Source organism: Micropterus salmoides, unplaced genomic scaffold (genome assembly GCF_014851395.1).
Source record: "Micropterus salmoides isolate LMB-PRFRI ecotype aquatic unplaced genomic scaffold, ASM1485139v1 Ms_hic_scaffold_18, whole genome shotgun sequence".
NCBI classification, from domain to species: Eukaryota; Metazoa; Chordata; class Actinopteri; order Centrarchiformes; family Centrarchidae; genus Micropterus; species Micropterus salmoides.
In genome coordinates, this window is record NW_024040928.1 from 5695669 (window position 1) to 5722937 (window position 27269).

General features: G+C 37.9%; 1 protein-coding gene across 1 annotated transcript in view; it reads right to left on the bottom strand.

Moving 5' to 3' along the window:
- Window positions 1–116: 116 nt before the first annotated feature.
- LOC119909328 overlaps window positions 117–27269 on the bottom strand; it is a 51606-nt gene continuing 24453 nt past the window's right edge. Inside the window, exons 45-110 of the mRNA XM_038727511.1 lie at window positions 27150–27179; window positions 26741–26902; window positions 26453–26620; window positions 26228–26257; window positions 25821–25982; window positions 25534–25701; window positions 25312–25341; window positions 24901–25062; window positions 24614–24781; window positions 24389–24418; window positions 23982–24143; window positions 23695–23862; window positions 23470–23499; window positions 23063–23224; window positions 22777–22944; window positions 22552–22581; window positions 22143–22304; window positions 21856–22023; window positions 21631–21660; window positions 21222–21383; window positions 20936–21103; window positions 20713–20742; window positions 20304–20465; window positions 20017–20184; window positions 19792–19821; window positions 19383–19544; window positions 19096–19263; window positions 18871–18900; window positions 18462–18623; window positions 18174–18341; window positions 17951–17980; window positions 17537–17698; window positions 17251–17418; window positions 17026–17055; window positions 16617–16778; window positions 16329–16496; window positions 16105–16134; window positions 15692–15853; window positions 15404–15571; window positions 15180–15209; window positions 14771–14932; window positions 14484–14651; window positions 14259–14288; window positions 13844–14005; window positions 13556–13723; window positions 13331–13360; window positions 12916–13077; window positions 12628–12795; window positions 12403–12432; window positions 11993–12154; window positions 11705–11872; window positions 11480–11509; window positions 11065–11226; window positions 10777–10944; window positions 10552–10581; window positions 9138–9191; window positions 8967–9055; window positions 8784–8845; window positions 5518–5639; window positions 5141–5359; window positions 4177–4386; window positions 3892–4011; window positions 3630–3811; window positions 1800–1976; window positions 342–1700; window positions 117–215 (exon numbers count right to left, since the gene is read on the bottom strand). Coding sequence (XP_038583439.1) covers window positions 117–215; window positions 342–1700; window positions 1800–1976; window positions 3630–3811; window positions 3892–4011; window positions 4177–4386; window positions 5141–5359; window positions 5518–5639; window positions 8784–8845; window positions 8967–9055; window positions 9138–9191; window positions 10552–10581; window positions 10777–10944; window positions 11065–11226; window positions 11480–11509; window positions 11705–11872; window positions 11993–12154; window positions 12403–12432; window positions 12628–12795; window positions 12916–13077; window positions 13331–13360; window positions 13556–13723; window positions 13844–14005; window positions 14259–14288; window positions 14484–14651; window positions 14771–14932; window positions 15180–15209; window positions 15404–15571; window positions 15692–15853; window positions 16105–16134; window positions 16329–16496; window positions 16617–16778; window positions 17026–17055; window positions 17251–17418; window positions 17537–17698; window positions 17951–17980; window positions 18174–18341; window positions 18462–18623; window positions 18871–18900; window positions 19096–19263; window positions 19383–19544; window positions 19792–19821; window positions 20017–20184; window positions 20304–20465; window positions 20713–20742; window positions 20936–21103; window positions 21222–21383; window positions 21631–21660; window positions 21856–22023; window positions 22143–22304; window positions 22552–22581; window positions 22777–22944; window positions 23063–23224; window positions 23470–23499; window positions 23695–23862; window positions 23982–24143; window positions 24389–24418; window positions 24614–24781; window positions 24901–25062; window positions 25312–25341; window positions 25534–25701; window positions 25821–25982; window positions 26228–26257; window positions 26453–26620; window positions 26741–26902; window positions 27150–27179 — 9203 coding nt within the window. The remainder of the gene's footprint in view (window positions 216–341; window positions 1701–1799; window positions 1977–3629; window positions 3812–3891; window positions 4012–4176; window positions 4387–5140; window positions 5360–5517; window positions 5640–8783; window positions 8846–8966; window positions 9056–9137; window positions 9192–10551; window positions 10582–10776; window positions 10945–11064; window positions 11227–11479; window positions 11510–11704; window positions 11873–11992; window positions 12155–12402; window positions 12433–12627; window positions 12796–12915; window positions 13078–13330; window positions 13361–13555; window positions 13724–13843; window positions 14006–14258; window positions 14289–14483; window positions 14652–14770; window positions 14933–15179; window positions 15210–15403; window positions 15572–15691; window positions 15854–16104; window positions 16135–16328; window positions 16497–16616; window positions 16779–17025; window positions 17056–17250; window positions 17419–17536; window positions 17699–17950; window positions 17981–18173; window positions 18342–18461; window positions 18624–18870; window positions 18901–19095; window positions 19264–19382; window positions 19545–19791; window positions 19822–20016; window positions 20185–20303; window positions 20466–20712; window positions 20743–20935; window positions 21104–21221; window positions 21384–21630; window positions 21661–21855; window positions 22024–22142; window positions 22305–22551; window positions 22582–22776; window positions 22945–23062; window positions 23225–23469; window positions 23500–23694; window positions 23863–23981; window positions 24144–24388; window positions 24419–24613; window positions 24782–24900; window positions 25063–25311; window positions 25342–25533; window positions 25702–25820; window positions 25983–26227; window positions 26258–26452; window positions 26621–26740; window positions 26903–27149; window positions 27180–27269) is intronic.

Here is a 27269-nt window from a genome sequence, read left to right on the forward strand (position 1 = left end):
TAAAATGCAGTGCTTTTCCAACACCAGCTAACTAAATTTACAGAATATTTGCTTGAGATTGTCAATTCAATTCATATATCACACATAAGCAATGCGATATTAAAGAACTGAACTCGTTAGAGTTTCCATTTAATTAAGTAAGCAGTTAAAAATAATAATATTGAGACACACACCTTTTTGTCCAACAGCGTTCCAAACACCAAGATGAAGAAACCCTTAAAAGAAAGACAGAGCAGCATCAGCCAAGAAAACAAACTCATTATTCAGAATCTGTAGGAAAAATTAGGTACCAAAGGATACAATAATATATAGATCAGTATTATTAACTATTGTATTTGTACCTGCAGTGAATTGAAGAATGCAAATGAAATATTGATTCCTCTATTGTTTGGGTGGGCGAGGGTTCCGGCTCCCAGACCCCAAGTTAATCCAAAAAATGGTGTGAGGACAGCCAAACTCCTTGCAATAATGACCATAACATGTCTTTCAGCTGCTTGTGCAGAGTCTCCTACCCTTCTTCTCAACATTTTGTAAATCACAACAAGCAGGATTAACAGGTTTATCACCACTATTGTCAGTGCAGGGATCACAAATGCCAGTAGAGCTTGGGACTTATCCCAGTTGAGCCAGCAGACCCCAGCGTCTCGGATGTACGCTTTTTGGGGTGCAGTTACAGCTATAGTTATGACAGCGATGATGAGAGGGCCCCCGTAGCCTAGAGAGAATCCAATAGCCAACATAGAGTTTTTAGATAAACCCCCGTCGAAGACACTGACTGTGCGGTAGAACAACAGCAGAGCTGAGGCTAACATCCAGAAGAACAGGGCAAGGTAGAAAAAATGGATAAAAAATGTAGCCGCAGTGCATGCTGGTTGGTTTACTTTCTTTGCATCTGAGATGGCGGCCCCAATAATGAACCAGATGTCAGCAATCAGGAGAGACACAGCGATGTTAACAATGGAAACATGACGCAAGTAAGATGTGGTGTTCCTTCTTATTTTTCTCCAGATGATAGCTTCAATAATGAGGCATATGACCAAGGAAGCCATAGATATGCCAACTCCAATGTAGGTAATGTAATCCAACACAATGTCAAATATGGTGTAGGGTGACATAAGGATAGAGAACGAGGTCAGGTGGTTGCAGTTGCAGGTGACGTTGGTGTTGTTGGATACCAACACGCAGCCCCCATTGTCCCATCCCCCGAGACCACTGAAGAGGCTGAAGTTCCAGAAAACACACTGAGCGTTCCCCAGAGTATTGTTTATAATATCAAATGTGAACGAAACATTATCGACGGTACCACTGGACTGAACAAGTATGACTCTCCCGTTGATGACGTAGATGGATGAATTTCCTTTGTCTCTTGCAGGGAGCACGTTATCCATTGAGGCAAATGTTACCACAGTGATAAACTTACTTCTTCCATCAGACGTTGGTATGTCTATCTCCACAGAGGAATCAAAGTCAGCCATGAAAGTGTTTGTAAATGTAGTTTTGTTCAAGAGAATTGAAGGTGTGTCAATATTGAAAGAGTCATTGGTAAGGCGACTTGTTATATTCTCAAGGGACTGCAAAAATGCTGAGCTGACACTTTTTCTTTGTGTTGCTGTAATGTTGCTGGTGTCATTGCCATTCAGATAGCCCCATGATGTCTTTGAGCCATTTATGGTGAGGACACCTGCAGTTAATAGGATGTTCTAAATTCAAAGGAAAGAAGATATTAGAGATGTAATATTGTATTGAAATGTGCATATTGTGTAGGACATGTACAAACCTCAGCAGACTAATTCACATACCTTCATTGAAGTTTCAGTTATTGAGATATTTGGTGATAATGACACATTGGCTACATTGTTGAGTATTTGAACAATGGCGGTAATGGTTCCAGGAGAGTTAACCACTTGCTCAGTAAAGCTGACAGTGGCAGAGCTGAGTTTTTCCAAGAATCCTGGCAATGAATTGCTATTCAAGTTCTGTGAGATGTATGAGAAAAAAAAGTAGGATTACACACTATTTCACAAATCAAATAAAGTTACTATATGTATGATTTGTATTTACTTACAGCATCTTTAAAATTATGGTATGGGTTTTTGTTGCTAGAAAAATTAAGCAATTGTGGTAAAATTTGATTCAGCCTTTGATCCGCAAATTTCATCTGGCGCATATGGGTATGACCAACTGAGTTTTTGCAGTGTGGCAGTAGTGCAGTGCTGGTGCAGTGTGACACAATATTGAACTGAGGCTAAATATATTTATATTTATATATACTGGATTTGAAGTGAGCTTCACTAATGACCAAAGCAGTAGATTAAATGGAACAGGAGAGATGTTAAGGTATCTTTAAAGTAAAAAGAATCCCAAAACATAAATATACATCACCCCAAATATTAATATTAGAGATTCCCCAAGTCAGTCCAAATTATTGTTTTCCATCTAATACTAATTTCTCCTTTGTTTGTCTGTAGCCTCTGCTAAACAGTACCCTAACCCAACCTAGCGTCCTTTGAACATGATCACCCTAAACAAAGATTCACAAACACCATTAATGGTGTTTCATTATGTATAATCAACAGTTATTGTCTACTTTTATGGTGGACATTGAGTTAAGATTATTTTCTCTATTGTGAAATTTTTCCTGCCCCCCCCCCAGAATACGTTAAATGCCAACTGTATACTAGGGCTGACCCTGAATTGTCGATTTGATGCTTCGATAGACGGAGCCTGATTCAACTGTCAATCTCACAGTCGAAGCTTGGCAGCAAAACAAGGATCATGCCATTTTGGTATGATATGGGCTCAACGTCTAATTTTAGATAGAACTACCAGTTTTCTCCCAATAAGTAAATATACAACCTATAACAATATACATTTCAATGTTTGCTGTAAATAAACATGTAAAATGAATAAAACTTTCAATAAATGTTTTTAAAGTGCGTAAATAAATCCCAAACTGTAACCCTAACCCTGGGTTCGTTGGTGTGCATGTGTAGGCGTAGCGTGTATGTGTGTGGTGGCAGAAGAGGAACACTTGCTGAAGAGACGGAGCCCTAGCTTCACTGGTGTTGTGCAGAGTTGTCCGCACCTCGCGGGACTTTCGTACATAATTTATCACCGTTGATGAAACACACACAGAATATTTTATCGTTTTTAAATAGCCGGCTACTTGAAATAGACCCATGCATGCAGTTATCGGCAGCACGGCAAAAACTCTGCACAAGACCGGTGAATGGCAGGCAGAGAGAGAGAGAGAGAGAGAGAGAGAGAGAGAGAGAGAGAGAGAGAAAAGGGTCTTCAAAAAAGCCTCAGTTTAGCTGGAAATGTACAGTGTACGTTGAATGAATAGAGACTGCAGCTCTGCAGCTTCTCAAGATTAAAGCGGAGCTACTGTGTGTAACCCGGCTCCGTTTCAATGAGTTTGTGAGAGAGATGGAGCAAGCAAATGGAGGTGGTGAGCGAATCTATGCGCTGTGAGCGGCTCCACAATGTATTAATATTTTACTCGTATTGAATAGTATAGCCTATAGTATGTGGCATTGAATGGGAAACACTGAAGTGGGGTGTAGATTCTATAGACAGAGGCCAGTGTGCCCTAAATCAGTAAATCAAAAAATCCTGAACTAGGTTACCTGAGACTGCTGGAACAGCTGCTGGACAATTTGAAGGACGCAGTTGTCTTGTTTATTTCCCCACTGACCATCGCTCCCACAAACAGCTGTCTTTGCTCCCACATAGTTTGGTTCGCAGGGAGCTTCAGCCACGTAATTAAGAGTTCCACTACCATACACAGGATCATTGACACATATAAGTTCTAGAAAGAAAGAAAGAAAAAGTAATTACTGGGAAATAAAACTGACCTGAATTTAACAAAATGTCTGGATCAATACTTACTGTCGTTGGTTAACACCAGTTTAATATTCATGTTAAATTCCATATGGTTTATCACTTGACAAGTGACGATCTGGTTTTCACAGGTACTGGGTATAGGAAACGGATAGGTGATGGCTGGGCCTAAACATACAAAAAAACTGTCATCTTGGACAAACAGTTTCAACATTCACTATAAAATACTATATATGTATAACCATGATCTCAAATAATGTAGTATATGCAATATGTAAAAAAAATGTTCCAGTAGTTGATTCTCCTTTTGGTGCATTTTTGTTTCAGGTTTACCTGTAGGAGAATTTTCTTTATTAAACACAACATTATAGGGGCTGTTGACAGAGCACTGCAGTGTCACTGACGTTACGGCACCACATTGGACCAGTTGTTTCATCGGTTTCACTTGGATCAAGGGTTTGTTTTGGAAAGTGTATGTTCCGTTGGATATCTGTCTGAATATTCCACGGCTCCCACTGTCTTTCAGCATACATTGATACCTTCCTGAAATTAAAGGTGATCATCAATTAACATCAAATCACTGTGAGGCCAGTGTTGCCAAACAAATACAAAAATGTGTGGGCTGACAGCACCCTCAGGCTATAAGGGGGGCATCAACCTAAATCAGCTTTCAGGTTTTGATATAGTACGACAGTAGTAACAACATTATCTACAACTTCCAAATGTTTTGTGCTGTAAGCGTTAAAATAGGAGAATTAAAAAGACTTGAATAGTATGCATGGAACTGAAATGACATTGGTTAATTAAAGTGGAGAGCTTTTTTCTTTGTCTCATCGACCTTTAGGCTTTAAAAAACACAAGAGGGAGTGAATTTGAATAGATGATAACGTAACAACTATTTAGTGAATACTGGCGCTTTTCCCCATTCTACAGAATGGAAATTCCACAGGCTGTATATTCAGACTTCAGTCATTAAGAAAATAATTTATCTGCTTCTTTTGTGATACATTTCAACCTGTATAATTCTTTACCATTAACTTTTGTAACATTTTTGGTCAAACATTACCATGACCCGATAATTTTTTGGCATTGGTGGGACAGGCTAAGCAATGAAGACAGCGTAGGTGTTTTGCACTGTAAAACAAATACTGCCCTCAAGCCAATCACAGTTCTGCATTCGCACAGGTCAGAGCACAAGGAGAAACGTCCTAGGCAGCACTTGCATTGTAAATGTGTATGATTTTTAATGTCTCCTGGGACAGAAATAAAAATAATTTCTTGACTGCGCCATACTTACCAACATCAGTGATAAAAAAATGTTCCACAGTTAATGTTGCTGCTCCATTTGCAGTTCCAAAGTGATGTTCATTATCTTCGAGTATTTTAGTGCCATTAAGTGTCCACTCTGCAGTCGAGATGGTATTGAAATTGAGATCCTTTGGTGGAGGGCCACATGTCACAGTCACACTTTCCCCAAAAATTACTGAAGGTGGATTAAACGTTAAGGGAGCTGAGCCTTTAAAAGAACAGACACAAAGGTCAGACAATTATCATACAATCATCTGTACAAAATAATTTGATATTCCTGACATGACAAACAATGCTTATGTGAATTTAAAATATGACATAATATATTGTTTCTCATAAAATGTTTTTAAAATGTGTTAAACTCACTGTCAAATATCACAGGGTATATTTTTCCCAGCTGTGTAAATACCCCTGATGTTACTGCAGCAATTTCCATATCATTTATAGAGTTTGCTCTTACAGTATAGTCAACGATGGTGCTTCCACTCCTGTAATACAGAATTGAATCCCAATGAAAATACAATCACAAGAATTTATAATGTAGTTCATATTATATCTGCTCTATAAACTTGATGTTAACCATTAACTATCTATCACCAATCTCATCAAATCTTAAATCTCTCTCTTTTTTTCTTTTTTCGCTTTTATTTCAGATACCAACCTGCCCTACCTCACCCTACAGCCATCGTGACAGGTTTCAATTCAAAATGTATTAATTCTTTATCTGGTAATTTCTTTTGTTCTCTGTATGTCTTTGTAAAGCACCATGTAATATGTTTTTGAAAAGTGCTATAACATATATATATACATACATTAAAATAATAACAATAACAATAAAAATAATTGTTATTATTATTAGCACTTCAGTTCAGTCACCAGATAACTTTTGCTGATGCTCTTTTTGGTGCGCATGTTAGGGGCTATACACACATTTTGGATTTTCAGACAACTTGTAAATACCTTAACATTCTCCTTTGTTCTTTCAGCTAGTTACTTTAGTATTCCAGTCAGGTACCAAAAACTTCCAGCAGCCTACAGACTTGGAGTAAGTGAACAATACTGGGCCAAAGAGAGACTTGAAACATTTTTATATGGTGCCATATTTGAGTGTGGGCATATTTAACTTAGCTGCTTATAAAGCCACCTCAGCTAAGACCAGTTTCAGATAGCTCTTTGAGTTAAATTCTACCTTGCATGCTAACCACATCCATGATGCCAAGATGCTCACAATGACAAAACTAACAGTTCTGATGCTGAGCAGTGCTATTTCATAACAGAATGTATCTTATTAAGCATCTTAACATTTTCTAATTAGCACTAAACACAAAGTCCAGTTGAGGCTGATGGGAATGGCAGGTAGGTATTTGGAATTTAACCAAAGTATGAGAAAAGTGAAATTTTAATGGGAAGATGGTGCTAGAATAAAGGTTAAGGGGGGATAAATGTCTCTACCAAATTCTGTGGCAATCCAAAAGCTTTTGAGACATTTTTATTCAAAATCACAAATGTCAACCTTAAAAGGAAAAGTTAGAAGGTCGCCAAAGTCTTTAAGATACATCATGCTGGAACCACGAATGTCTGTACGTTTTGTGTCAATCCATCCCAAAATACAGTTTTCTCGATTGCTTAAACACATTTCCTGAAATTATGCCTCTTTTTCTCAAAACTCTAAAAATAAATCCACAACTTCTCACCCAATTCCTCAAACTTCTTTCAGTTCAAAATGAAGCTCTCCACTCAAAACCATTCAATCTTGCTGAAAAACTAAACTTTGCCCTCAGACATATGGAGGACCGATCCTGACACATTCAGAAATAAATACAGAAATAAATAAATAAATAAGCATCCAATTAAATACACAAAAAATAAAGTAAATAAATAAATGTAGGTAGTAATTAAATTATAGAAAGGAGACATAAATGTATATATTTTAATTAGTGCCTTTATTTATTCACCTTTGTAATAATTACCTTATTTATTTATTCTCCGTTATAATCTTCAACTTTATTTATTAATTACTTACTTACTATTTATTTATGTGTGTGTTTTAATATTTTTGTCTGTTTTATTCTTCCTTTGTATTTTTTTACCTTATTTATTTTCGCCCATGGTATTTATTTCTGCCTGTCCTTTTTACATTTCTGTATGCATTTCTGCCTCATTATGCAAATGAGGAGGGGCTGTGTCTCAAGGGGTGAACTTCTGCCCATTGGTGGACCAGTCAGACGGGAAAGCTCTAGGCCTTCTCTGCCTGCAGACATCAATGGGCTTGCTCCTCACACAGTCAGATGGTACAGTATAGTATAGTACAGTATTTTAACACCTGTTGAACCCTGGCTGTGATTTCATTTTGCTAATAAAGCTTTTGCTTCCATAATTCTGTCACTTACATCTTTTTCCTACACTACATTCTATAAAGTAAAGATAACACTTTTACATAGTTTGTTGCTAAAAATGCACACCCCTTTAAGCCAGAAATGCAGGGTGGTTTACAGCAAAAGGAAACTGAATTACAAAAAAACAATGGATTTCACATTGTTTATTGTATGCAGGTAGATCTGAAACAAGAAAAGTAATGCAGTTTCAGTAATGCCATCAACTGTTTGTATTTAGAAAGTCGTTGTGCTCTGATTGATTGATCTGGGCCTCTTGCAAAGAAAACGTGCTAGGGTTTTAACAGAATGATTTGATTTTAAGTCAGGTTTGCTGTTTTGATAGTTTGTGTATGTAGAGAATGTTTTTTTGCATGTACTATTTAGCTAATTGTGGTGGGCAGGTGTGTTGCTGTGTTAAGAGTTTCGATAAAGTATCTTAAGTTTATTATTTATTTTAAGTGGAGAGCTTCATTTTGACCTGAAAATAGTAAATTTGGGGAATTGGGTGAGAAGTTGTGGATGTGTGTTTAAAGTTTTGAGAAAAAGAGGCATAATTTCAAGAAAAATGTTTAAGCAATTGAGAAAAACTGTGATGGTATGGTATTAACAGGCCGATGTTGGACTAATTGTGTTGAGAGTTTTTAAAATGTGACTATAGATTGGACAAAATGATGTTAGCGGTTGTAAAAAACTGTAATAGCCATTCGACGATTGAGCCAAAGCGATTGAGAAAAAATGTAACGCTGGTACTCGACACACAATAACACCACCCTTTAAGTCTTGTTTCAACCGCCTGAACAAAGTCTGCTAAAGTACAAGCACATTTCCTGCTTTATACTCAGAATGCAACCACACTTTTTTCAAAACACTACACACATAAACGTAAACATAAAATTTACTGTAAACATTCTGCTAAAAGTGTAGTTTTGGACACAGCGTGTGATTTAGCCTGTGAACCCCCGAATATCTGTACAAACTTTTCTGACAATCCATCCAACAGTGGTTAACATAATTTAGCCTGGAACAAAGTGGTAGACTGGCCAACAAAAAATGTAAAGAATTCTTATTTTCAATGTAGCGACTACACCCTTAAAATAGCCTACTGAAAAACATCTTCACTATCACTCCTTTATGTAAACATTCCATTTCATCACCAAAATTACCCTAACACTATGATAATATAGTATGTTACGTACGTGAAAAGAACATTAGTAGAAAAGTACATCATCTGTAAAATCAGGACAATTTTTGACTTACTTGAAACCAATGATGTTGACTGATACTAGAGTTGAGATGTGCTTATTACATTGTTCTTGAATCTGTTAAAAAACAATGACATAGCCTGCTTGTTATCAGTTCTACAATTACATCAAGATCAAACATCACATAAATTCATTACAGGAACACTGGGACAAAATTGATTAACACATCAAAACTTACTGAGATATTAGTGTTTCTGTAAACTTCACTTCTTTGGTCATTGTATGTAGAATCATAAACTAGGTCCATGGTGAAATTTAAGTTCCTCACTAAAACAGAAACAATTGTCATCACAAAGAAGCACTTTCATGAGATACAAATAATTTCATTTATATATTCTATGTGCAATACCCTGTGTTGTTGTTGTTGTCTTGGGCGTTGTAGTTGTTGTCATTGGTGTTGTTGTCGTTGTGCTGGGTGATGTAGTCGTCATCGTTTGTGTTGTTGTGTATGTTGTTTCTGTCGACACTGGTGTTGTGATTGTGTTTGTTGTTGCTGTTGACACTGGTGTTGTGATTGTTGTTGTGGTTATTGTTGCTGTCAGCACTGCTGTTGTTGTGTTTGTTGTTGCTGTCGGCACTGCTGTTGTTGTGTTTGTTGTTGCTGTCGGCACTGCTGTTGTTGTGTTTGTTGTTGTTGTCAACACTGGTGTTGTAGTGTTTGTTGTTGTGTTTATTGTATTGTTTGTTATTGCTGTCGAAACTGGTGTTGTAGTGTTTGTTGCTGTTGACACTGGTGTTGTTGTGTCTATTGTTGTGTTTGTCGTTGCTGTCAACACCAGTGTGGTGGTTGTTGTTGTTTTTGTTGTTTCTGTCGAAACTAGTGCTGTTGTGTTTGTTGTTGGTGTCGTCATTGGTGCTGTTGTGTTTGTTGTTGCTGTCGTCACTGGTGTTGTAGTGTTTGTTGCTGTTGACACTGGTGTTGTTGTGTCTATTGTTGTGTTTGTCGTTGCTGTTAACACCAGTGTGGTGGTTGTTGTTTTTGTTGTTTCTGTCGAAACTAGTGCTGTTGTGTTTGTTGTTGGTGTCGTCATTGGTGCTGTTGTGTTTGTTGTTGCTGTCGTCACTGGTGTTGTTGTGTTTATTGTTGCTGTCGACACTGGTGTTGTTGTGTTTGTTGTTGCTGTCGTCACTGGTGTTGTTGTGTTTATTGTTGCTGTCGTCACTGGTGTTGTTGTGTTTATTGTTGCTGTCGTCACTGGTGTTGTTGTGTTTGTTATTGCTGTCGTCACTGGTGTTGTTGTGTTTGTTGTTGCTGTCGTTACTGGTGTTATTGTGTTTGTTATTGCTGTCGTCACTTGTGTTGTTGTGTTTGTTGCTGTCGACACTGGTATTGTTGTGGTCATCACTGGTGTTGTTGTGTTTATTGCTGCTGTCGTAACTGGCATTGTTGTGTTTGTTGTTGCTGTTGTTACTGGTGTTATTGTGTTTGTTATTGCTGTCGTAACTGGTGTTGTTGTGTTTATTGTTGTTGTCGTCAATGGTGTTGTTGTGTTTGTTGCTGTCGACACTGGTATTGTTGTGGTCATCACTGGTGTTGTTGTGTTTGGTGCTGTTGTCATTGGTGTTGTTGCTGTAGAAGAAGAATTTAAAGAAAGTCTGTCACCATCATACACAAAAATATTCACAACACCTTTCACTATATGTATTGATGTCATCCTAAATTATGTCGATCTAAGTATTCTGCAACACTTGGTATCAATACATAATACTACAAACATTGTTTAACTGTATCCATTGAAAACAAAGCAAAAATGTTTACATACCAGGAGGTGGGGTTGGACATGGTGTGATATCTGTGGGGCAACATTGGAGATGAAATGAATACAACTTGTTTATCTGCTTAGGAAAACAAAATGACTTCTATTCTAATCAACATGAACATGCTTATGTCAACACATGTAGGAAAGTCAGGCAGATACAGTAGATATTCATTTGTAAATTTTCTAGCACAACTTTTATTTGAACTACTATTAAACAGAAATGCTTACTTGTGATTGGTTCACAGAGCGCTCCATCAGAGGGAAGTCCATTTATGCACCCACAGGTTTGGCTGGTGGCATTGCTGCACGCACCGTAGATGTTGCACTGGTCACATGACCAAGCAAACTGCTCCTCACAGTGACACTGCAGTCCTCCAGTGGAGTTTGGATAGCACCCTTTTAAAGACAATTCAAAACAATTCAAGTCATACTATATAAATCATACACCATTGGATAAAAGATAATTCAATCAGCCAAACAGATCATACAAGTAAAAAAATAAAAAACTGTTCTTACCTGTGGTGAAATTTAAGCCTGTTACATTTAAAGACTGAGTGATGGTGTAGGGGAGCAAGACCTTTCTCACAGTGTTCCTGAATAGTTCAATGAAATCTGATGGCACACTGGAGACTGGGATACGCCACTCAAGGACTAGAGCAATGTCATATATAACGACTTCTGTGGAAGAAAACAGGAGAAAGTCCATGACAGGAGTCTGTCATCAGCATATACAACAATATTCACAACACTTTTCACTATGTGCAGTGAAGTCCTTTTGAATTATGTCGATCTAAGTATTCTGCAACACTTGGAGTCAATAAATGTTCTTTTAGATCAATACATTATTTTTCATTTTCCAAAAAGTATCTTCAACTACTTCAGACTCTTTGAAACTATATCCATTTTACAAAAAGCAAAAATGTTCACATACCAGGAGGTGGGGTTGGACACGGTGTGATATCTGTGGGGCAACATTGGAGATGAAATGAATACAACTTGTTTATCTGCTTAGGAAAACAAAATGACTTCTATTCTAATCAACATGAACATGCGTATGTCAACACATGTAGGAAAGTCAGGCAGATACAGTAGATATTCATTTGTAAATTTTCTAGCACAACTTTTATTTGAACTGCTACTGAACAGAAATGCTTACTTGTGATTGGTTCACAGAGCGCTCCATCAGACGGAAGTCCATTTATGCACCCACAGGTTTGGCTGGTGGCATTGCTGCACGCACCGTAGATGTTGCACTGGTCACATGACCAAGCAAACTGCTCCTCACAGTGACACTGCAGTCCTCCAGTGGAGTTTGGATAGCACCCTTTTAAAGACAATTCAAAACAATTCAAGTCATACTATATAAATCATACACCATTGGATAAAAGATAATTCAATCAGCCAAACAGATCATACAAGTAAAAAAATAAGAAACAGTTCTTACCTGTGGTGAAATTTAAGCCTGTTACATTTAAAGACTGAGTGATGGTGTAGGGGAGCAAGACCTTTCTCACAGTGTTCCTGAATAGTTCAATGAAATCTGATGGCACACTGGAGACTGGGATACGCCACTCAAGGACTAGAGCAATGTCATATATAACGACTTCTGTGGAAGAAAACAGGAGAAAGTCCATGACAGGAGTCTGTCATCAGCATATACAACAATATTCACAACACTTTTCACTATGTGAAGTCCTTTTGAATTAAGTCGATCTAAGTATTCTGCAACACTTGGAGTCAATAAATGTTCTTTTAGATCAATACATTATTTTTCATTTTCCAACAAGTATCTTCAACTACTTCAGACTCTTTGAAACTGTATCCATTCAACAAAAAGCAAAAATGTTCACATACCAGGAGGTGGGGTTGGACACGGTGTGATATCTGTGGGGCAACATTGGAGATGAAATGAATACAACTTGTTTATCTGCTTAGGAAAACAAAATGACTTCTATTCTAATCAACATGAACATGCGTATGTCAACACATGTAGGACAGTCAGCCAGATACAGTAGATATTCATTTGTAAATTTTCTAGCACAACTTTTATTTGAACTGCTACTAAACAGAAATGCTTACTTGTGATTGGTTCACAGAGCGCTCCATCAGAGGGAAGTCCATTTATGCACCCACAGGTTTGGCTGGTGGCATTGCTGCACGCACCGTAGATGTTGCACTGGTCACATGACCAAGCAAACTGCTCCTCACAGTGACACTGCAGTCCTCCAGTGGAGTTTGGATAGCACCCTTTTAAAGACAATTCAAAACAATTCAAGTCATACTATATAAATCATACACCATTGGATAAAAGATAATTCAATCAGCCAAACAGATCATACAAGTAAAAAAACAAAAAACTGTTCTTACCTGTGGTGAAATTTAAGCCTGTTACATTTAAAGACTGAGTGATGGTATAGGGGAGCAAGACCTTTCTCACAGTGTTCCTGAATAGTTCAATGAAATCTGATGGCACACTGGAGACTGGGATACGCCACTCAAGGACTAGAGCAATGTCATATATAACGACTTCTGTGGAAGAAAACAGGTGAAAGTCCATGACAGGAGTCTGTCATCAGCATATACAACAATATTCACAACACTTTTCACTATGTGCAGTGAAGTCCTTTTGAATTATGTCGATCTAAGTATTCTGCAACACTTGGAGTCAATAAATGTTCTTTTAGATCAATACATTATTTTTCATTTTCCAAAAAGTATCTTCAACTACTTCAGACTCTTTGAAACTATATCCATTTTACAAAAAGCAAAAATGTTCACATACCAGGAGGTGGGGTTGGACACGGTGTGATATCTGTGGGGCAACATTGGAGATGAAATGAATACAACTTGTTTATCTGCTTAGGAAAACAAAATGACTTCTATTCTAATCAACATGAACATGCGTATGTCAACACATGTAGGACAGTCAGCCAGATACAGTAGATATTCATTTGTAAATTTTCTAGCACAACTTTTATTTGAACTGCTACTAAACAGAAATGCTTACTTGTGATTGGTTCACAGAGCGCTCCATCAGACGGAAGTCCATTTATGCACCCACAGGTTTGGCTGGTGGCATTGCTGCACGCACCGTAGATGTTGCACTGGTCACATGACCAAGCAAACTGCTCCTCACAGTGACACTGCAGTCCTCCAGTGGAGTTTGGATAGCACCCTTTTAAAGACAATTCAAAACAATTCAAGTCATACTATATAAATCATACACCATTGGATAAAAGATAATTCAATCAGCCAAACAGATCATACAAGTAAAAAAATAAGAAACAGTTCTTACCTGTGGTGAAATTTAAGCCTGTTACATTTAAAGACTGAGTGATGGTGTAGGGGAGCAAGACCTTTCTCACAGTGTTCCTGAATAGTTCAATGAAATCTGATGGCACACTGGAGACTGGGATACGCCACTCAAGGACTAGAGCAATGTCATATATAACGACTTCTGTGGAAGAAAACAGGTGAAAGTCCATGACAGGAGTCTGTCATCAGCATATACAACAATATTCACAACACTTTTCACTATGTGCAGTGAAGTCCTTTTGAATTATGTCGATCTAAGTATTCTGCAACACTTGGAGTCAATAAATGTTCTTTTAGATCAATACATTATTTTTCATTTTCCAACAAGTATCTTCAACTACTTCAGACTCTTTGAAACTGTCTCCATTCAACAAAAAGCAAAAATGTTCACATACCAGGAGGTGGGGTTGGACACGGTGTGATATCTGTGGGGCAACATTGGAGATGAAATGAATACAACTTGTTTATCTGCTTAGGAAAACAAAATGACTTCTATTCTAATCAACATGAACATGCGTATGTCAACACATGTAGGACAGTCAGCCAGATACAGTAGATATTCATTTGTAAATTTTCTAGCACAACTTTTATTTGAACTGCTACTAAACAGAAATGCTTACTTGTGATTGGTTCACAGAGCGCTCCATCAGACGGAAGTCCATTTATGCACCCACAGGTTTGGCTGGTGGCATTGCTGCACGCACCGTAGATGTTGCACTGGTCACATGACCAAGCAAACTGCTCCTCACAGTGACACTGCAGTCCTCCAGTGGAGTTTGGATAGCACCCTTTTAAAGACAATTCAAAACAATTCAAGTCATACTATATAAATCATACACCATTGGATAAAAGATAATTCAATCAGCCAAACAGATCATACAAGTAAAAAATAAGAAACAGTTCTTACCTGTGGTGAAATTTAAGCCTGTTACATTTAAAGACTGAGTGATGGTGTAGGGGAGCAAGACCTTTCTCACAGTGTTCCTGAATAGTTCAATGAAATCTGATGGCACACTGGAGACTGGGATACGCCATTCAAGGACTAGAGCAATGTCATATATAACGACTTCTGTGGAAGAAAACAGGAGAAAGTCCATGACAGGAGTCTGTCATCAGCATATACAACAATATTCACAACACTTTTCACTATGTGAAGTCCTTTTGAATTAAGTCGATCTAAGTATTCTGCAACACTTGGAGTCAATAAATGTTCTTTTAGATCAATACATTATTTTTCATTTTCCAAAAGTATCTTCAACTACTTCAGACTCTTTGAAACTGTATCCATTCAACAAAAAGCAAAAATGTTCACATACCAGGAGGTGGGGTTGGACACGGTGTGATATCTGTGGGGCAACATTGGAGATGAAATGAATACAACTTGTTTATCTGCTTAGGAAAACAAAATGACTTCTATTCTAATCAACATGAACATGCGTATGTCAACACATGTAGGACAGTCAGCAGATACAGTAGATATTCATTTGTAAATTTTCTAGCACAACTTTTATTTGAACTGCTACTAAACAGAAATGCTTACTTGTGATTGGTTCACAGAGCGCTCCATCAGACGGAAGTCCATTTATGCACCCACAGGTTTGGCTGGTGGCATTGCTGCACGCACCGTAGATGTTGCACTGGTCACATGACCAAGCAAACTGCTCCTCACAGTGACACTGCAGTCCTCCAGTGGAGTTTGGATAGCACCCTTTTAAAGACAATTCAAAACAATTCAAGTCATACTATATAAATCATACACCATTGGATAAAAGATAATTCAATCAGCCAAACAGATCATACAAGTAAAAAAATAAGAAACAGTTCTTACCTGTGGTGAAATTTAAGCCTGTTACATTTAAAGACTGAGTGATGGTGTAGGGGAGCAAGACCTTTCTCACAGTGTTCCTGAATAGTTCAATGAAATCTGATGGCACACTGGAGACTGGGATACGCCATTCAAGGACTAGAGCAATGTCATATATAACGACTTCTGTGGAAGAAAACAGGAGAAAGTCCATGACAGGAGTCTGTCATCAGCATATACAACAATATTCACAACACTTTTCACTATGTGCAGTGAAGTCCTTTTGAATTAAGTCGATCTAAGTATTCTGCAACACTTGGAGTCAATAAATGTTCTTTTAGATCAATACATTATTTTTCATTTTCCAAAAGTATCTTCAACTACTTCAGACTCTTTGAAACTGTATCCATTCACAAAAAGCAAAAATGTTCACATACCAGGAGGTGGGGTTGGACACGGTGTGATATCTGTGGGGCAACATTGGAGATGAAATGAATACAACTTGTTTATCTGCTTAGGAAAACAAAATGACTTCTATTCTAATCAACATGAACATGCGTATGTCAACACATGTAGGACAGTCAGCAGATACAGTAGATATTCATTTGTAAATTTTCTAGCACAACTTTTATTTGAACTGCTACTAAACAGAAATGCTTACTTGTGATTGGTTCACAGAGCGCTCCATCAGACGGAAGTCCATTTATGCACCCACAGGTTTGGCTGGTGGCATTGCTGCACGCACCGTAGATGTTGCACTGGTCACATGACCAAGCAAACTGCTCCTCACAGTGACACTGCAGTCCTCCAGTGGAGTTTGGATAGCACCCTTTTAAAGACAATTCAAAACAATTCAAGTCATACTATATAAATCATACACCATTGGATAAAAGATAATTCAATCAGCCAAACAGATCATACAAGTAAAAAAATAAGAAACAGTTCTTACCTGTGGTGAAATTTAAGCCTGTTACATTTAAAGACTGAGTGATGGTGTAGGGGAGCAAGACCTTTCTCACAGTGTTCCTGAATAGTTCAATGAAATCTGATGGCACACTGGAGACTGGGATACGCCATTCAAGGACTAGAGCAATGTCATATATAACGACTTCTGTGGAAGAAAACAGGAGAAAGTCCATGACAGGAGTCTGTCATCAGCATATACAACAATATTCACAACACTTTTCACTATGTGAAGTCCTTTTGAATTAAGTCGATCTAAGTATTCTGCAACACTTGGAGTCAATAAATGTTCTTTTAGATCAATACATTATTTTTCATTTTCCAAAAGTATCTTCAACTACTTCAGACTCTTTGAAACTGTATCCATTCAACAAAAAGCAAAAATGTTCACATACCAGGAGGTGGGGTTGGACACGGTGTGATATCTGTGGGGCAACATTGGAGATGAAATGAATACAACTTGTTTATCTGCTTAGGAAAACAAAATGACTTCTATTCTAATCAACATGAACATGCGTATGTCAACACATGTAGGACAGTCAGCCAGATACAGTAGATATTCATTTGTAAATTTTCTAGCACAACTTTTATTTGAACTGCTACTAAACAGAAATGCTTACTTGTGATTGGTTCACAGAGCGCTCCATCAGACGGAAGTCCATTTATGCACCCACAGGTTTGGCTGGTGGCATTGCTGCACGCACCGTAGATGTTGCACTGGTCACATGACCAAGCAAACTGCTCCTCACAGTGACACTGCAGTCCTCCAGTGGAGTTTGGATAGCACCCTTTTAAAGACAATTCAAAACAATTCAAGTCATACTATAAATCATACACCATTGGATAAAAGATAATTCAATCAGCCAAACAGATCATACAAGTAAAAAAATAAGAAACAGTTCTTACCTGTGGTGAAATTTAAGCCTGTTACATTTAAAGACTGAGTGATGGTGTAGGGGAGCAAGACCTTTCTCACAGTGTTCCTGAATAGTTCAATGAAATCTGATGGCACACTGGAGACTGGGATACGCCATTCAAGGACTAGAGCAATGTCATATATAACGACTTCTGTGGAAGAAAACAGGAGAAAGTCCATGACAGGAGTCTGTCATCAGCATATACAACAATATTCACAACACTTTTCACTATGTGCAGTGAAGTCCTTTTGAATTAAGTCGATCTAAGTATTCTGCAACACTTGGAGTCAATAAATGTTCTTTTAGATCAATACATTATTTTTCATTTTCCAACAAGTATCTTCAACTACTTCAGACTCTTTGAAACTGTATCCATTCACAAAAAGCAAAAATGTTCACATACCAGGAGGTGGGGTTGGACACGGTGTGATATCTGTGGGGCAACATTGGAGATGAAATGAATACAACTTGTTTATCTGCTTAGGAAAACAAAATGACTTCTATTCTAATCAACATGAACATGCGTATGTCAACACATGTAGGACAGTCAGCAGATACAGTAGATATTCATTTGTAAATTTTCTAGCACAACTTTTATTTGAACTGCTACTAACAGAAATGCTTACTTGTGATTGGTTCACAGAGCGCTCCATCAGACGGAAGTCCATTTATGCACCCACAGGTTTGGCTGGTGGCATTGCTGCACGCACCGTAGATGTTGCACTGGTCACATGACCAAGCAAACTGCTCCTCACAGTGACACTGCAGTCCTCCAGTGGAGTTTGGATAGCACCCTTTTAAAGACAATTCAAAACAATTCAAGTCATACTATATAAATCATACACCATTGGATAAAAGATAATTCAATCAGCCAAACAGATCATACAAGTAAAAAAATAAGAAACAGTTCTTACCTGTGGTGAAATTTAAGCCTGTTACATTTAAAGACTGAGTGATGGTGTAGGGGAGCAAGACCTTTCTCACAGTGTTCCTGAATAGTTCAATGAAATCTGATGGCACACTGGAGACTGGGATACGCCATTCAAGGACTAGAGCAATGTCATATATAACGACTTCTGTGGAAGAAAACAGGAGAAAGTCCATGACAGGAGTCTGTCATCAGCATATACAACAATATTCACAACACTTTTCACTATGTGAAGTCCTTTTGAATTAAGTCGATCTAAGTATTCTGCAACACTTGGAGTCAATAAATGTTCTTTTAGATCAATACATTATTTTTCATTTTCCAAAAGTATCTTCAACTACTTCAGACTCTTTGAAACTGTATCCATTCAACAAAAAGCAAAAATGTTCACATACCAGGAGGTGGGGTTGGACACGGTGTGATATCTGTGGGGCAACATTGGAGATGAAATGAATACAACTTGTTTATCTGCTTAGGAAAACAAAATGACTTCTATTCTAATCAACATGAACATGCGTATGTCAACACATGTAGGACAGTCAGCCAGATACAGTAGATATTCATTTGTAAATTTTCTAGCACAACTTTTATTTGAACTGCTACTAAACAGAAATGCTTACTTGTGATTGGTTCACAGAGCGCTCCATCAGACGGAAGTCCATTTATGCACCCACAGGTTTGGCTGGTGGCATTGCTGCACGCACCGTAGATGTTGCACTGGTCACATGACCAAGCAAACTGCTCCTCACAGTGACACTGCAGTCCTCCAGTGGAGTTTGGATAGCACCCTTTTAAAGACAATTCAAAACAATTCAAGTCATACTTATAAATCATACACCATTGGATAAAAGATAATTCAATCAGCCAAACAGATCATACAAGTAAAAAAATAAGAAACAGTTCTTACCTGTGGTGAAATTTAAGCCTGTTACATTTAAAGACTGAGTGATGGTGTAGGGGAGCAAGACCTTTCTCACAGTGTTCCTGAATAGTTCAATGAAATCTGATGGCACACTGGAGACTGGGATACGCCATTCAAGGACTAGAGCAATGTCATATATAACGACTTCTGTGGAAGAAAACAGGAGAAAGTCCATGACAGGAGTCTGTCATCAGCATATACAACAATATTCACAACACTTTTCACTATGTGAAGTCCTTTTGAATTAAGTCGATCTAAGTATTCTGCAACACTTGGAGTCAATAAATGTTCTTTTAGATCAATACATTATTTTTCATTTTCCAAAAGTATCTTCAACTACTTCAGACTCTTTGAAACTGTATCCATTCAACAAAAAGCAAAAATGTTCACATACCAGGAGGTGGGGTTGGACACGGTGTGATATCTGTGGGGCAACATTGGAGATGAAATGAATACAACTTGTTTATCTGCTTAGGAAAACAAAATGACTTCTATTCTAATCAACATGAACATGCGTATGTCAACACATGTAGGACAGTCAGCCAGATACAGTAGATATTCATTTGTAAATTTTCTAGCACAACTTTTATTTGAACTGCTACTAAACAGAAATGCTTACTTGTGATTGGTTCACAGAGCGCTCCATCAGACGGAAGTCCATTTATGCACCCACAGGTTTGGCTGGTGGCATTGCTGCACGCACCGTAGATGTTGCACTGGTCACATGACCAAGCAAACTGCTCCTCACAGTGACACTGCAGTCCTCCAGTGGAGTTTGGATAGCACCCTTTTAAAGACAATTCAAAACAATTCAAGTCATACTTATAAATCATACACCATTGGATAAAAGATAATTCAATCAGCCAAACAGATCATACAAGTAAAAAAATAAGAAACAGTTCTTACCTGTGGTGAAATTTAAGCCTGTTACATTTAAAGACTGAGTGATGGTGTAGGGGAGCAAGACCTTTCTCACAGTGTTCCTGAATAGTTCAATGAAATCTGATGGCACACTGGAGACTGGGATACGCCATTCAAGGACTAGAGCAATGTCATATATAACGACTTCTGTGGAAGAAAACAGGAGAAAGTCCATGACAGGAGTCTGTCATCAGCATATACAACAATATTCACAACACTTTTCACTATGTGAAGTCCTTTTGAATTAAGTCGATCTAAGTATTCTGCAACACTTGGAGTCAATAAATGTTCTTTTAGATCAATACATTATTTTTCATTTTCCAAAAGTATCTTCAACTACTTCAGACTCTTTGAAACTGTATCCATTCAACAAAAAGCAAAAATGTTCACATACCAGGAGGTGGGGTTGGACACGGTGTGATATCTGTGGGGCAACATTGGAGATGAAATGAATACAACTTGTTTATCTGCTTAGGAAAACAAAATGACTTCTATTCTAATCAACATGAACATGCGTATGTCAACACATGTAGGAAGTCAGCAGATACAGTAGATATTCATTTGTAAATTTTCTAGCACAACTTTTATTTGAACTGCTACTAAACAGAAATGCTTACTTGTGATTGGTTCACAGAGCGCTCCATCAGACGGAAGTCCATTTATGCACCCACAGGTTTGGCTGGTGGCATTGCTGCACGCACCGTAGATGTTGCACTGGTCACATGACCAAGCAAACTGCTCCTCACAGTGACACTGCAGTCCTCCAGTGGAGTTTGGATAGCACCCTTTTAAAGACAATTCAAAACAATTCAAGTCATACTATAAATCATACACCATTGGATAAAAGATAATTCAATCAGCCAAACAGATCATACAAGTAAAAAAATAAGAAACAGTTCTTACCTGTGGTGAAATTTAAGCCTGTTACATTTAAAGACTGAGTGATGGTGTAGGGGAGCAAGACCTTTCTCACAGTGTTCCTGAATAGTTCAATGAAATCTGATGGCACACTGGAGACTGGGATACGCCATTCAAGGACTAGAGCAATGTCATATATAACGACTTCTGTGGAAGAAAACAGGAGAAAGTCCATGACAGGAGTCTGTCATCAGCATATACAACAATATTCACAACACTTTTCACTATGTGTGAAGTCCTTTTGAATTAAGTCGATCTAAGTATTCTGCAACACTTGGAGTCAATAAATGTTCTTTTAGATCAATACATTATTTTTCATTTTCCAAAAGTATCTTCAACTACTTCAGACTCTTTGAAACTGTATCCATTACAAAAAGCAAAAATGTTCACATACCAGGAGGTGGGGTTGGACACGGTGTGATATCTGTGGGGCAACATTGGAGATGAAATGAATACAACTTGTTTATCTGCTTAGGAAAACAAAATGACTTCTATTCTAATCAACATGAACATGCGTATGTCAACACATGTAGGACAGTCAGCCAGATACAGTAGATATTCATTTGTAAATTTTCTAGCACAACTTTTATTTGAACTGCTACTAAACAGAAATGCTTACTTGTGATTGGTTCACAGAGCGCTCCATCAGACGGAAGTCCATTTATGCACCCACAGGTTTGGCTGGTGGCATTGCTGCACGCACCGTAGATGTTGCACTGGTCACATGACCAAGCAAACTGCTCCTCACAGTGACACTGCAGTCCTCCAGTGGAGTTTGGATAGCACCCTTTTAAAGACAATTCAAAACAATTCAAGTCATACTTATAAATCATACACCATTGGATAAAAGATAATTCAATCAGCCAAACAGATCATACAAGTAAAAAAATAAGAAACAGTTCTTACCTGTGGTGAAATTTAAGCCTGTTACATTTAAAGACTGAGTGATGGTGTAGGGGAGCAAGACCTTTCTCACAGTGTTCCTGAATAGTTCAATGAAATCTGATGGCACACTGGAGACTGGGATACGCCATTCAAGGACTAGAGCAATGTCATATATAACGACTTCTGTGGAAGAAAACAGGAGAAAGTCCATGACAGGAGTCTGTCATCAGCATATACAACAATATTCACAACACTTTTCACTATGTGAAGTCCTTTTGAATTAAGTCGATCTAAGTATTCTGCAACACTTGGAGTCAATAAATGTTCTTTTAGATCAATACATTATTTTTCATTTTCCAAAAGTATCTTCAACTACTTCAGACTCTTTGAAACTGTATCCATTCAACAAAAAGCAAAAATGTTCACATACCAGGAGGTGGGGTTGGACACGGTGTGATATCTGTGGGGCAACATTGGAGATGAAATGAATACAACTTGTTTATCTGCTTAGGAAAACAAAATGACTTCTATTCTAATCAACATGAACATGCGTATGTCAACACATGTAGGACAGTCAGCCAGATACAGTAGATATTCATTTGTAAATTTTCTAGCACAACTTTTATTTGAACTGCTACTAAACAGAAATGCTTACTTGTGATTGGTTCACAGAGCGCTCCATCAGACGGAAGTCCATTTATGCACCCACAGGTTTGGCTGGTGGCATTGCTGCACGCACCGTAGATGTTGCACTGGTCACATGACCAAGCAAACTGCTCCTCACAGTGACACTGCAGTCCTCCAGTGGAGTTTGGATAGCACCCTTTTAAAGACAATTCAAAACAATTCAAGTCATACTATAAATCATACACCATTGGATAAAAGATAATTCAATCAGCCAAACAGATCATACAAGTAAAAAAATAAGAAACAGTTCTTACCTGTGGTGAAATTTAAGCCTGTTACATTTAAAGACTGAGTGATGGTGTAGGGGAGCAAGACCTTTCTCACAGTGTTCCTGAATAGTTCAATGAAATCTGATGGCACACTGGAGACTGGGATACGCCATTCAAGGACTAGAGCAATGTCATATATAACGACTTCTGTGGAAGAAAACAGGAGAAAGTCCATGACAGGAGTCTGTCATCAGCATATACAACAATATTCACAACACTTTTCACTATGTGAAGTCCTTTTGAATTAAGTCGATCTAAGTATTCTGCAACACTTGGAGTCAATAAATGTTCTTTTAGATCAATACATTATTTTTCATTTTCCAAAAGTATCTTCAACTACTTCAGACTCTGAAACTGTATCCATTCAACAAAAAGCAAAAATGTTCACATACCAGGAGGTGGGGTTGGACACGGTGTGATATCTGTGGGGCAACATTGGAGATGAAATGAATACAACTTGTTTATCTGCTTAGGAAAACAAAATGACTTCTATTCTAATCAACATGAACATGCGTATGTCAACACATGTAGGACAGTCAGCCAGATACAGTAGATATTCATTTGTAAATTTTCTAGCACAACTTTTATTTGAACTGCTACTAAACAGAAATGCTTACTTGTGATTGGTTCACAGAGCGCTCCATCAGACGGAAGTCCATTTATGCACCCACAGGTTTGGCTGGTGGCATTGCTGCACGCACCGTAGATGTTGCACTGGTCACATGACCAAGCAAACTGCTCCTCACAGTGACACTGCAGTCCTCCAGTGGAGTTTGGATAGCACCCTTTTAAAGACAATTCAAAACAATTCAAGTCATACTTATAAATCATACACCATTGGATAAAAGATAATTCAATCAGCCAAACAGATCATACAAGTAAAAAAATAAGAAACAGTTCTTACCTGTGGTGAAATTTAAGCCTGTTACATTTAAAGACTGAGTGATGGTGTAGGGGAGCAAGACCTTTCTCACAGTGTTCCTGAATAGTTCAATGAAATCTGATGGCACACTGGAGACTGGGATACGCCATTCAAGGACTAGAGCAATGTCATATATAACGACTTCTGTGGAAGAAAACAGGAGAAAGTCCATGACAGGAGTCTGTCATCAGCATATACAACAATATTCACAACACTTTTCACTATGTGAAGTCCTTTTGAATTAAGTCGATCTAAGTATTCTGCAACACTTGGAGTCAATAAATGTTCTTTTAGATCAATACATTATTTTTCATTTTCCAAAAGTATCTTCAACTACTTCAGACTCTGAAACTGTATCCATTCAACAAAAAGCAAAAATGTTCACATACCAGGAGGTGGGGTTGGACACGGTGTGATATCTGTGGGGCAACATTGGAGATGAAATGAATACAACTTGTTTATCTGCTTAGGAAAACAAAATGACTTCTATTCTAATCAACATGAACATGCGTATGTCAACACATGTAGGACAGTCAGCCAGATACAGTAGATATTCATTTGTAAATTTTCTAGCACAACTTTTATTTGAACTACTACTAAACAGAAATGCTTACTTGTGATTGGTTCACAGAGCGCTCCATCAGACGGAAGTCCATTTATGCACCCACAGGTTTGGCTGGTGGCATTGCTGCACGCACCGTAGATGTTGCACTGGTCACATGACCAAGCAAACTGCTCCTCACAGTGACACTGCAGTCCTCCAGTGGAGTTTGGATAGCACCCTTTTAAAGACAATTCAAAACAATTCAAGTCATACTTATAAATCATACACCATTGGATAAAAGATAATTCAATCAGCCAAACAGATCATACAAGTAAAAAAATAAGAAACAGTTCTTACCTGTGGTGAAATTTAAGCCTGTTACATTTAAAGACTGAGTGATGGTGTAGGGGAGCAAGACCTTTCTCACAGTGTTCCTGAATAGTTCAATGAAATCTGATGGCACACTGGAGACTGGGATACGCCATTCAAGGACTAGAGCAATGTCATATATAACGACTTCTGTGGAAGAAAACAGGAGAAAGTCCATGACAGGAGTCTGTCATCAGCATATACAACAATATTCACAACACTTTTCATATGTGTAGTGAAGTCCTTTTGAATTAAGTCGATCTAAGTATTCTGCAACACTTGGAGTCAATAAATGTTCTTTTAGATCAATACATTATTTTTCATTTTCCAAAAGTATCTTCAACTACTTCAGACTCTGAAACTGTATCCATTCAACAAAAAGCAAAAATGTTCACATACCAGGAGGTGGGGTTGGACACGGTGTGATATCTGTGGGGCAACATTGGAGATGAAATGAATACAACTTGTTTATCTGCTTAGGAAAACAAAATGACTTCTATTCTAATCAACATGAACATGCGTATGTCAACACATGTAGGACAGTCAGCCAGATACAGTAGATATTCATTTGTAAATTTTCTAGCACAACTTTTATTTGAACTACTAAACAGAAATGCTTACTTGTGATTGGTTCACAGAGCGCTCCATCAGACGGAAGTCCATTTATGCACCCACAGGTTTGGCTGGTGGCATTGCTGCACGCACCGTAGATGTTGCACTGGTCACATGACCAAGCAAACTGCTCCTCACAGTGACACTGCAGTCCTCCAGTGGAGTTTGGATAGCACCCTTTTAAAGACAATTCAAAACAATTCAAGTCATACTTATAAATCATACACCATTGGATAAAAGATAATTCAATCAGCCAAACAGATCATACAAGTAAAAAAATAAGAAACAGTTCTTACCTGTGGTGAAATTTAAGCCTGTTACATTTAAAGACTGAGTGATGGTGTAGGGGAGCAAGACCTTTCTCACAGTGTTCCTGAATAGTTCAATGAAATCTGATGGCACACTGGAGACTGGGATACGCCATTCAAGGACTAGAGCAATGTCATATATAACGACTTCTGTGGAAGAAAACAGGAGAAAGTCCATGACAGGAGTCTGTCATCAGCATATACAACAATATTCACAACACTTTTCATATGTAGTGAAGTCCTTTTGAATTAAGTCGATCTAAGTATTCTGCAACACTTGGAGTCAATAAATGTTCTTTTAGATCAATACATTATTTTTCATTTTCCAAAAAGTATCTTCAACTACTTCAGACTCTGAAATTGTATCCATTCAACAAAAAGAAAAATTCACATACCAGGAGGTGGGGTTGGACACGGTGTGATATCTGTGGGGCAACATTGGAGATGAAATGAATACAACTTGTTTATCTGCTTAGGAAAACAAAATGACTTCTATTCTAATCAACATGAACATGCGTATGTCAACACATGTAGGACAGTCAGCCAGATACAGTAGACATTCATTTGTAAATTTTCTAGCACAACTTTTATTTGAACTACTACTAAACAGAAATGCTTACTTGTGATTGGTTCACAGAGCGCTCCATCAGACGGAAGTCCATTTATGCACCCACAGGTTTGGCTGGTGGCATTGCTGCACGCACCGTAGATGTTGCACTGGTCACATGACCAAGCAAACTGCTCCTCACAGTGACACTGCAGTCCTCCAGTGGAGTTTGGATAGCACCCTTTTAAAGACAATTCAAAACAATTCAAGTCATACTTTATAAATCATACACCATTGGATAAAAGATAATTCAATCAGCCAAACAGATCATACAAGTAAAAAAATAAGAAACAGTTCTTACCTGTGGTGAAATTTAAGCCTGTTACATTTAAAGACTGAGTGATGGTGTAGGGGAGCAAGACCTTTCTCACAGTGTTCCTGAATAGTTCAATGAAATCTGATGGCACACTGGAGACTGGGATACGCCATTCAAGGACTAGAGCAATGTCATATATAACGACTTCTGTGGAAGAAAACAGGAGAAAGTCCATGACAGGAGTCTGTCATCAGCATATACAACAATATTCACAACACTTTTCACTATGTAGTGAAGTCCTTTTGAATTAAGTCGATCTAAGTATTCTGCAACACTTGGAGTCAATAAATGTTCTTTTAGATCAATACATTATTTTTCATTTTCCAAAAGTATCTTCAACTACTTCAGACTCTGAAATTGTATCCATTCAACAAAAAGAAAAATATTCACATACCAGGAGGTGGGGTTGGACACGGTGTGATATCTGTGGGGCAACATTGGAGATGAAATGAATACAACTTGTTTATCTGCTTAGGAAAACAAAATGACTTCTATTCTAATCAACATGAACATG